The 11,814-nt window shown below is 33.5% G+C and overlaps 2 protein-coding genes across 2 annotated transcripts in view; one reads left to right on the top strand and one right to left on the bottom strand.

Moving 5' to 3' along the window:
- Positions 1-6: 6 nt before the first annotated feature.
- Positions 7-7,762, bottom strand: LOC117125047 (sentrin-specific protease 8-like; the record flags this gene model as incomplete). The annotated part of the gene is given in 6 exon segments (XM_033271409.1): positions 7-248; positions 1,144-1,194; positions 2,859-2,974; positions 4,605-4,710; positions 5,951-6,039; positions 7,657-7,762. Coding segments are annotated over 6 exon segments (677 nt in total), but the record flags the coding sequence as incomplete, so codon positions are not given.
- Positions 7,763-8,445: 683 nt separating this feature from the next.
- Positions 8,446-11,814, top strand: part of LOC117125045 (mitochondrial carnitine/acylcarnitine carrier protein-like) — a gene marked incomplete at its 5' end in the record, with an annotated part of 8,268 nt that continues 4,899 nt past the window's right edge. Inside the window, 5 exon segments of the mRNA XM_033271407.1 lie at positions 8,446-8,588; positions 9,061-9,153; positions 9,594-9,724; positions 10,418-10,508; positions 11,084-11,207. Coding sequence (XP_033127298.1) covers positions 8,496-8,588; positions 9,061-9,153; positions 9,594-9,724; positions 10,418-10,508; positions 11,084-11,207 — 532 coding nt within the window.

Here is an 11,814-nt window from a genome sequence, read left to right as displayed (position 1 = left end):
CTGGCTTTTCATAAAGGATCCATTAACATATGCAAAGCTTCATACTGATTCAGACTTTGGTATGAAATCTGAGCTGCATTCTTTGCTGCTGTTTTCAGACAATGTTATTATGAGACTTCTGATTTCGTCTCGTTTTTTGGTAACACTATCTTGAGTAACTATTGATTTTAAACTTTGTTTCTCATTTAACAGATGAACTTGGCAGAGGTATTCAGCAACAGACACTGCAAACAGGCCACAATCATAATCTATTAACATAAAAATTATAATGTTAATTTTTTCTTCCATACATTTTTAATGTACTGAATTCCAAAATCGTAAAAGAGGTGAGACATTACTGTGTGTTGGGTTGTTGTACATTTAAAAAACAATATAAATGAAGAATGCTGTTAATATATATTTTTTTTTTTGCAATTTAAAAAGTAGATAAAATAACTTAATATACCTTGTTTTATTTAGCATTACATTTACATAATACATGATTTATTTTGCAATTTAAAAAGTAGATCAAAAAATGTCAGCTTATTTATTTAGCTATATTCACATAACACATCATTTATTTTGCAATTTAAAAAGTAGATCAAAAAACATCAGTTTATTTATTTAGCTATATTCACATAACACATTTATTTTGCAATTTAAAAAGTTGATTAAACATCTTCATTTAGTTTTATTTATTTAGCTTCTTTTTAGCCTAATGTACATACACTTTATTTTGCCATTTAAAAAGTTGATCAAATAACTCCATTTAGCTTATTTACTAAGCTCAATTTAGTTAGCTTTATTCAGCTTTATTTAACTTATTTTGCTGGCTTAATATTAATGAAATTCAATATTATCCTAAGTAAATAAAATTGGTTTAGTTTATTGAATCAACTATCAGAAACCAGATGAAACTATTTACCCAATATTATCCTAATTTAAGTGTTGACACAATATTTAGAAGTGTTGACACAATATTTAGAAGTGACCATCACAAGGTGTGCGTTATATTTTCATATACAATTTTGTATAAAACATATAACTATACTTATTGTTGAGTGTAAACATTATTTTATGTTTGTACGATTGACCTAGGTTGGTATTTTTACTTCAAAGGAAAAAAATTCAAATTGTTGGTGGATTACTACTCTGCATACTCACAGTTTTGTTGTTGAGGGCACTTTTCATTCACAAATGTGGTTCGTTCATTAACTGAAAGTTAAAACAAGAAAAAGTAAAAAGTAAATAACTTTTAATGAATTGTGCCAAACATACTTGTTAAATATAAAAACACACAGTCACCACATTGAAACAGTGCATTTTGATCACTGATATGTGAATTTGTTATGTGTTGAATGTTGTGTCATAATCTTTAATGGGCTTTAGGTGAGACTTTTTTCATACCTTCTTTTACTAACCTGCTGCCTGCCAAAAATGATGATTTCAAATAAAACAAAATTTTATTTTTGCCTAATTAGCGCACCCACCACTACAAAACCAGAGCCTTGCAGGCGTCAATGTTCCTATGCATGATACATGACTTTATCAGAAAATATAAGGTTGGGTCAAATTTGTGTGGTGGTTTACATTGGACAATTCAGGAGGAGTGAGTTTTTATGGTCCAAAATAATGATTTTTTACCACATTGTTTATGTTATTTGATAGGCAAATTAAGTTAGTAGAATTTTTTATTTTGTAGGCCTATGTAGGTATACAGTATTTTCATTTTACAGTAGTTTGAAATGATATCAGGGGTGGGGGCACTGGCATGGCCTACTAGACAACAATATATTAAACCACCTTAGCAGGCGTCAATGTTCCTATGCAGTGATATAGTGAACAATATCAAAATAATAGTGAAGTTATACGACTGAATTTAATACACGAAATATTTTAATTTGAAAACATATTTAGGCCATTTGCTGTGTTATGTTGTGGTAGCGAAAATGTTGGCCTATAGGCCTAATTAATACATCAACTGTGATACTTTTATCACTATGGATTGTTTTCAACTTTCGCAGGGACGTATTCAGGGAGGCGCTGCTTCCCTCCTCCCCCCACCCCTTTGTACACAGTTTTAATACAAATTGTTTCCTTAAATCACTCAAACTCTTTAATAGTGATCAACAAAACATAACTTATGAAGTAAACAGATTGGGTCAAATGTCTGTGTAAAAAAAATATATAAGGCAAAAATAAAATTACAGTAATATAACAATATTTTGTTTATTTCAAAATTATTATTTACTTAATGCAGTATCAATAAACACAATACTTTGTAAGATGTTAGTACTATTTGCACTCGTATGTTAATGACACCTTGATATTTTCCACAACAGCAATGTGGGCCAGGATGACAAGATTGAGTGCAATGGGAATAAAGTGATGGATGGCTAGGTAAACTAATCCCAAGGGTACCATTAGACATGTCATTGTCAGTAAAACCTGTTGGAAAACTTTTCCTGAAGATGTCTACACACATACACACATACACACACACACACACACACACAAAAAGGTGAATACAATAGTTCCTACATTACATGCATAGGAACTAAAAATGGAATTAAAAAAAAAAAAAAGTAAAAGTTTTTCTTTATTTTTATTATGCCCACCGCTGCTTTGAAATCTAAAAAAATAAGAATTGCCTATTTCTATAAATTATATAAATTTAAAGGATTTAACTATCCCATTATTACGGTTTTTACATTTACCAATAAAATATTACATTTATTTTCTCCTCCGTCTGGATGTTTTTGGCAAAACTATTTGCTGAATAAGAAAACAAAATTTATTTTTTTCCCCATTCTCCTGACGATTAAAAAAAAAAACATAAGTTCGCAAAGCAAGGTATAAAAGAGTCTCCTCTTACTTACCCCCAAGATATGGAAGAAGTTTTTCAGAGATTTTTCGTGCTACACTAGCATTCATATTATGTAATGAATCATAATGTTGAAACTTATGCAGTCTGCGATGAAACAGCATGAAACTCCTACAACAGAAAAAAGAAAAGTATGAACCAATCTTGGTTTAGGACTAGACTTTTCGGAAATTGTTATTTAATCACACTACTCTCTTAAAACAGAGACCAGCCAATTCTGGCTTATGAGTGAACCTGAACATATTAAAAACATGCAAAATACACAATTTAAAACTTACCGAAACAAAATAGCCAAACATTTCTTAAAATAAAAATTACTTATAAACACATTAGACTGATGTGTGGCGAGGATTTGATTACTAAAATTTAGCTACCCTATAACAGTGGTTGCCATCACTCATAAAAAAAATTTAATTTATCACAAGAGGTTAGATCTGCAAAGGATGGGGTGTTTGAACAACATAATTAAACAAGTGGGATATGATATCATTGTATATTTAGACATTCAGTAAAACAGTGTAATCAATACAGTTCAAGTTTATACACAAACTGCATTTTCTGTCATTAAACGGTATATGTGCAAAGACAAGCCAAACCAGTCACTCGTCGGAAAAATAAATTTTTAGTTATTAATACAGGGTTTAAAAGTAAAATGAGAGCTATAAAATGGTAAAAGAATCATTTAAATCCGACAGTTCGTTATGAAGTTACATGAGTTTAAACATACAGCTGTTTAAAGAACAATATTTGAGGAATCAACCTTCAAAGTTTAAATTGTTGTTTCAACATTGAAAATGAGGAAAATAACAGCATAGCATAATGTATAGATATACAAAGGTTAGTTTAGTGCAATAAAATAGATTTCCAAAATTTTGAAATTCCAGCATTTTTTGGCCATTATATCCAAAACAGGATTTGCGACGAGTGACTGGTTTGGCTTGTCTTTGCCACATATTTTTATAATGCCCTGTTTCATTTGCAATTGGCGCAACATGACCTAAAGAGAGCTACAAATCTCTTCTCTTACATTTCTTCATTAAAGTGGTTACATAACTAGCTGTACCATAAATGGATTTAATGTTAAAATGAATGACAAGTACTCAGTTTACTGTGCAAATTTATGTCTTACAATGATACTACAGTATATCATGTTATGCAAAAATTGAACAGGGCGAAAATCCTTTTTGTACTCCTGTAGCACAATGATCTCTGATGACTCTCCCAGCCAATTCTTTCCCTTAATGCCTAAAATTTTGGCAACAGAGTGAAATATTCAGACACACACAACTTGAGACAACCAGCAACATTAACTTCTCTTAACACATTCCTGTACTATACAGTATAAGGCAAATACTGGTGTTTCATTTATCAACACAGCTCTAAAGACACCATCAACACCATATACAACTAATGAAACACTGGTACAGCACCACTAACTTTCAAACTCTCAACAGTACTGTATACTTTCAGTGGTGGTGCCAGAAACTTGCCGACAAGGGGTCTGATGTGTCCAACGGAGGGGTCTGAACCAAGGGCCCAACAAAGCCTCAGTCGACGGCCTGGAATAAAAAAATGCTTGGTAGGGTTGACGTGGAGAGTTTTTATGGCTTAGTATGGTCCAAAATGTGCTTTTAGTCCAGGCTTGTCCGACGGGGGAAAATTTCCCCCTTCCCATCCCTGCTGGAACCACCACTGAATACCATGTCAGTAAATATTGGTACCGAAGACAGGAGAGCCTTACCAGTGAGTACCGCCAGCTGACCTGGTCTGGTTATCATTAATGAAAGAGAAGACAAGTTCCTTGGTTTTTAATTCAAGAGGTGATAGGAAAACCCCAAGTTCATCATCTACAAATATAAAAATAGAAAATGTAACTGGTAGTTATAATAACTATTGCTATACAATCTATATAGTGGAAGATAAATACTGAAAAGTAATGTACTGTTAAATTTAATAATTGTATAATTTACCAAAGTGTGACACAAATTGAAAAAAAAAAATGTCAATGAGTAATTAATGTTTTACTATAAAAGTCCTTAAATTTGCTGGCAACAAACTAAGGGAATAATCTAGTATGCAAAAGCCTTAGGAATGGCAATATTTAACAGGGTGCCCTTATCTCAAAAAATAATAAATTTATCTGACATTTTAAATGTTCATTTATTGGTAAGGACAAATAAATTTTTTTTTTTTTTTAGTCCCATTGGAATTAAACAGTTCAACTGTGGGATCAAGATTTTAGAATTTCTCTAAAACGCTGGCATACACTAAACTATTAATGTTTTTTTTCTTCAATTTTTGGCGTTACATAGCGTATTCATAACAAGTTGGACATAGCGTTTTAGTAACTTACATAGACGCCATTTTTCTTTTCCTTTCTTTTTTTTATTAAATTGTCAACAATCTTCCCCCTCCTTTTTGTCAGGCCTACATCTATCTCCAGTCTAAGAGGCCACTATCCCAATTGTCGCCTCTGAGCACCCGTTTGTCTGAGGCAGCACAAAATGTGTTTCCTGTTCCTTTGTTCGAGCCACCTAGGTAGAGGTTTGGAAACGTGACAGAGTGGTGTTGGATGGATGACCCTCTAAGATCTTGCACTCGTTTTGCGTGTTCTACCCAGTAGTTCAGTTAAAGTATTATTTAAGCAAAAATTAAAAAAAAAAAAAAAAAATTAAAATAAAATGAAATAAACTTATAGAAGTATAATAACTGAATGCAAAAAAGGCTGTTGCTCTTTGCAAGTGCAAATGGCGCCGCGAGAAGCTCTCTGAGATGGATACGTGTGCCTTACAAGAAAAAAGTGTCCCCTCAATAAGGGTGTCCCCTCTATAGGGGTTGGATGTACTGTAGTGCTAAAAGATAAATTTTCCTCACTTAACGGCCAAAAAAGGTGGGTGTCCCCTAATAGGGAAGTCCAAAAGAAGGGTTCTACTCTATTTATTAATGAAATACTGCACAATTTTAAAGTTTACTTCGATAGTGAATCTCTATCATACAGTAGAATATTGCACACAAAATCCAAAAATAACAATACATGTCATTTTACTCCGACCAATATACTTGATGAATGGATTGGGCTATACTCACCACCAGCAAACTTTATAAACTGAGTGACTTGTGGACTAACAAATGTTGCTTTATTAGCGAAATTGAAAAACTTTTCTTTTTCGAAATATCTGTGGATGAAAAAAACCGATGAAAATATGAATATCAATGAAATTATAAATGCTAAGTGGATAAAATTGGACAAAGTTCAGTGGAGAATCACTCATGATTAAAAATAGTTGTAAAGTTGATACTAACTCCAAGAAAAAATAACACAATCGGTCAGGTGGAACCAGCGAGATGGCAATTTCCCCCTCCCACCATAGCAGTGGCCTGGACTCCCGTTGTCCAATGCCACAACGATATCTTCAGACCAAAATTAATAATTTTCCCATCCAAATAACGTTATTTTGATTACCAATTCCAAATATTATGGCCTAAATCACAATTTGGGCCATAACAACTTTTCCTGTGAAACCTACTAGGTCCCTGACCAAGGCTCTTAGCCTCAGACTTCTCAAGTTAGTAAAATGCATTTCAGTAACCCAGTCTTCAAATATCTGTAGTAAATACAAAATTTCCATAGCCCCAAATAACTTATCTTGATAGTTGTGGAATTTAAAAACAACTGGCCACTTTTTCTTAGTTTTCCCAATAATTTATCAGTAATTTGAATAATATGAATTGTCTAGTGACAATGCAATTAACCAAAGACCCTAATGAAAGAGTAATTTGTTTTGGACTTTAGACCTATCTATTTATTTGTCTAGGCCTATGATAAATTCAGCAGTATTTTTGTTTATTTCTGTATGTCTGTTAGGCCATGTAAAATAAAACAATTGGTTAGCATCTTTATGTTATAAATTTTCATGGTAGGGAGGGAGGTTTTATTTTTTTCTTCGCGTCGAACACGATAAAAGAGTGTTGCAAGGAAAAACAGCAAAAAAAAAAAAGAAGAAATCAACAGAGACCAAAATTACATACAAAAAAATTATGTAATTCATCTATAGCAAGCAGAAACTTTACCTATGAATAACAGTGTCATAATGCAATTATCTCTATATAATTACCCACAATTCACTCCAACACAACAGGCATCCCAGGCATCATGGATGCCATGTGGCTACAATAGGCATAGACCTATAAAATATCAACAGAGAGCATAGAACTGAAAGTGGTCCAGCTAGCATGTGTTTGTTTTGTTAAAAAAAAATTTTTTTTTTTAATCGGGTCGGTGGCATTTTGGATGGTAGGGAGGGATGCTAACCAATTATTTTATTTTACACGGCCTTAGGCAAAATTTCATAGCAACTACAGTAATTCTGTAGTACTTGAGAAGTCTGTCGTCTGCCTCCCCTGTCGGACACCCTGTTGGCTAATTTCTGGAGCCACCACTGGCCCGGGAGTTGGAATTCACTATGGAATTAGGCTCAGGGAGGGGTAATTAGGGGAGGGGGGGTAATCACTGTGATTCAGGCCATTCTAAAAATTAAATCCACTCAGCGGACTCAACAGCATTTAATTAGGCTTGGCCTATATGGGTATAGGCTATACTGATTTTGCTTGCTATAATTCATTATAATGTAGCACGATAAATTATAACATTATTACGTAGTTAGACCATAAACTAATTCCTCTATGGTTAGACTAGGCTTAGGTAGAACTAGACTATAGAAAGGATGGATAGGCCCAGGCCCCGTCCGTACCCTTCCCATCATTTAGTTAGAATCTGAGGCCTAGCTTCTTACTCAAATACGAAGCCCAATACGTTGTCATTCAACCACTGCCCTAGTTGCAGAAGAGACAGATCAGACTGGCGTAAGAGACTGTCGTGGTAGCTTAAAACAATTTGGTAATCATCATTATTGGCTGGAGACGGGTTCACTAAACAAGGTATAACTTAAAGTCTGGCCTGAACAGTCATACCTGTATGCACATACTTGAATCGATCTAATAATGTAATGTTCTTCTTGCAGGCTTGCTTCTGTGGTTTCGAGTGTGCCATGAAGTTCCTCAATTGGGCTGCCCCTTCATTATAACCCCACTCATCGATGAACAATGATTTCTTAGAAAATAATATAGTTATTTATCTATGGTTCAACTCGGACATTACTATAATTATTTAAAATAATAATAAAGAATGATTTCTGCAGAACTATTATAATACATTTTCACATAGGCTGTATTATACCTGTCTCTTATACACATCTAGATGTGTATAAGAGACAGGTCCTTTTCCGATTCTAACCATCAACCCCTACTTCACCTTCACTATAAGTATTTACAATTACTAAAAAAGTGAATGTTTTTATCATATTCTCAGCTCTTTCTAAATTTTTTTTACTTCAGACCAACACAGTTGTTCAAAGCAGGTATGTTGGCAGGTGTATTCACAACAGCTATTATGGCACCCGGTGAAAGAATCAAGTGTTTATTACAAGTAAATTTTTGTTTAAATTACGTTTATGTTGACAAAACATACAGTATTATTAAATGATATCTTAACAAAAATATTATTTCTGTCTCTTATACACATCTTTTTTTTGTTGTGTTGGCCTACAAGGGGTGACTTGCAAAATCAAGTAAAATGTCAGAAATAAGCCCAGTTAAAAACTTTATAGCTGGTGGATTCGGTGGAGTATGTTTGGTGTTTGCTGGCCACCCATTAGATACCATCAAGGTGAGTTACTGAGTGTATTTTTTGTTTGTGGTTGTATGTATTTTCCATGTCTCACTCAGCAGATCTAGGCCTAGGCCTAGGCCTACTTATCTTTGACTTTCTTCACACACAAGGTCATCATGGAACTTTCTAACTGACGGGGACTAGCCGGGTAGAAAAGTTGGGTGGGCCTGCCTAGCTAGGCCTAAAGAGCTAGAGCTGCTATGCTCGTAATGAAATGGAACATAATAAAAATAGATTATTTATTCACGTAAATATCGTTTACTGATTTGTTTACGGTCACGTAAATATATCGGATATCCTCTTCAAAAATTATAATTATATGGTGTAGGCTCCTAGGCCTATCCTAAATTTATTTAATTTAAAAAAAGCAATGATTAGGCTATATCTGCCTTGCCCTTTTGATGGGATGACCAGCTGTTGGATGACTTTAAACATGGCGTTAAAATTTAAAGATTTATTTGTTTAACAGGTACGACTACAAACACAGCCGGCACCAGGGTCTGGCCAGCCCTTGCTCTACACTGGAACGTTTGATTGTGCTAAAAAGATTATAACAAAAGAGGTATGTCTGGTTCAACAATTTACTTTCATCAAATAGGCTGGTGGCCACCAGATTGAAGGCGCTTAAACAATTTTTTCGTAGCCATCATTTGTTACATGGCTAACACGGAATGGCTGTTGCCATGCTGAATTTTGGATTGAAGTGTTTAATAGGTGTTTTATTTTGTATATGGTCAGTTTTTAAAGAAATTATCATACGAAAAGGTAATTTTAATAAAGCATGTATTATCATATTTAGCCAAAAAATATGTTTTTGGTAAAAAAATTTTAGGTAACACAATTAACAAAACAACATTTAATTAATTTTGGGTTGAACCACTGGAAAAGGCATGACATAAAATATTTGGACATTGCATTACGGGCTGGGGGAAATAAAAATCCATGATGTCAATAAATAATGTGTTTATCAATCTATATAATTTCATTCCTGTATAATGCTAGGGTTTCCGAGGTTTATACAAGGGCATGTTTGCACCAATCTTGGGAGTAACACCAATGTATGCTGTGTGCTTCCTTGGTTTTGGAATTGGAAAGAAACTTCAGACCCCAAGTGAACCAAATAACCAGTATTCGTAAGTGTTTTTATTCAGGTTGTGTGTTGTTAGTGTAGGTGCCAAAAATTTTTGATTATGACTAACTGAATAGATATGGACGAGCCAAAAATTTATATAGTATAAGGTAATCAAAATCATTCATTTACTTTTGACGACAATTCTAAAAATAAAAAAGAATACTTTATACAAACCCCACATGGCAGTAGGAGGTTAAATCAGTGGCATATCAAGGGGGATGTGTGAGTGGGTGCATTCCCACTAAAAAATACTCGTATCTCCCAAAAATCAAGTAGTTTAATCATGTTTTTTTGCAAGCTAGCATACCCTCAATAATAGTGTATTTTTATATAGCAAATTATCCATCAAACTCAGCACACTTGATGTGTGGACTTTGGATCAATGACTTACTCCGCCCCTAAGGGTCCTTTTGTGTCTGTGCTACAGTACCCGGTAACCCGTTACCAACAACTCTTGCTGTCCACCACAGGGGCTGTACAACGGGGTATCCCCCTACTTGTCTCGAATGATGCACTAGGTTCTTTAGAGTACACACGTGCCATTGTACTGTATACACTGGGTCTACGGTTTATAGTCCTTTTCCGATTCTAACCATCAACCCCTACTTCACCTTCACTATAAGTATTTACAATTACTAAAAAAGTGAATGTTTTTATCATATTCTCAGCTCTTTCTAAATTTTTTTTACTTCAGACCAACACAGTTGTTCAAAGCAGGTATGTTGGCAGGTGTATTCACAACAGCTATTATGGCACCCGGTGAAAGAATCAAGTGTTTATTACAAGTAAATTTTTGTTTAAATTACGTTTATGTTGACAAAACATACAGTATTATTAAATGATATCTTAACAAAAATATTATTTTTATTATTATTGTTGATTTTTGTTATGAATGATTTTATGAATCATGAATGAGATGTTATGTAGCATAAGTTAATAATCAAGAAATGTTTGATTAGAAAATATACCAGTTGAATGCACTTATGATCACTAAGTTGCTGTTGAGACCAAATCACAAAAAATAATTCTTGTTTTCCGTCAAAGTGTTTATTAAAAAAAAAACTGATGTGTGAGGAATGTTTTATTTCTTATATATTTTTGTGTGTGATGAAAAGTGAGTCAAAAATTTCTCATGTGTACATTTAATGTAAAGCTCTTTCCAGATTATCAAAAAAAACTGTTGTAGGCCCATATATAGACATGATGCACCTATATATGGTCATGATGTGATGTCATCATGACCATATTTAGTTATATCACATTTTTCTTTCAAATACAATCTGATAGTGCTGGGCTGTAAATGTATCACTATTTTGTCAAATGTATTATTATCTGATATGGGAAATATTTAATTTCTTAGATCCAAGCAGCATCTGAAGGTAAGCCAAAATATGCTGGGCCTATGGACTGTGCAAGACAGATTTACCGAGAGGCAGGTCTGTTTAGGGGCATCTACAAAGGCACCGTAGCAACCCTACTAAGAGGTAAGCAGGTGCTTGCGACAGGTGGAAAATGTTTAAGTATACTGTCACCTACGAAAATTCATATATAATATGAATGTCATAGACGATCAATTTGGATCGAAGGTCTAATGTCTGTCCAACAATGTACACAACAAAAAGAATTACAAACTTTTAAATTTAACAAATAAGTAAATCTTTATTTCTAAAATAATAGGTCTTCTTTTAAAACAATAAACAACACAATACAAACATAGAAAACATTAAATATTAAATATCAAATTCGCAACCAATGCTTTTAATTCTAATCATAACATTACTTAGCAATAATTAATTTATAATGAAATATTCGCTATCCAAATCTTAAAGATTATCTTCGTATATACCCATAGCAAATAACTACCAGTTTAATTAATATATTATAACATTATTGGAGTAAATAGTAATGACGAATACTACGTCTCTATTTAATCACTGTTCCCGCTTAAACACGTCTGTCTTGATAATGCGTTGAATATCCACCATCATTCTTGATAGGTAAAACTGATTACGATACTCTACGCTTCATCATTGGTTTCTACTTGAAAAATTCCATACAATAGCACAGTAGCTCCCAAATATTAGGTTGAAA

This window comes from Anneissia japonica, unplaced genomic scaffold, assembly GCF_011630105.1.
Source record: "Anneissia japonica isolate Jap-2015-1 unplaced genomic scaffold, ASM1163010v1 scaffold9_len2422644_cov172, whole genome shotgun sequence".
Lineage (NCBI taxonomy): Eukaryota > Metazoa > Echinodermata > Crinoidea > Comatulida > Comatulidae > Anneissia > Anneissia japonica.
This window is presented reverse-complemented; position numbering and strand designations above follow the sequence as displayed.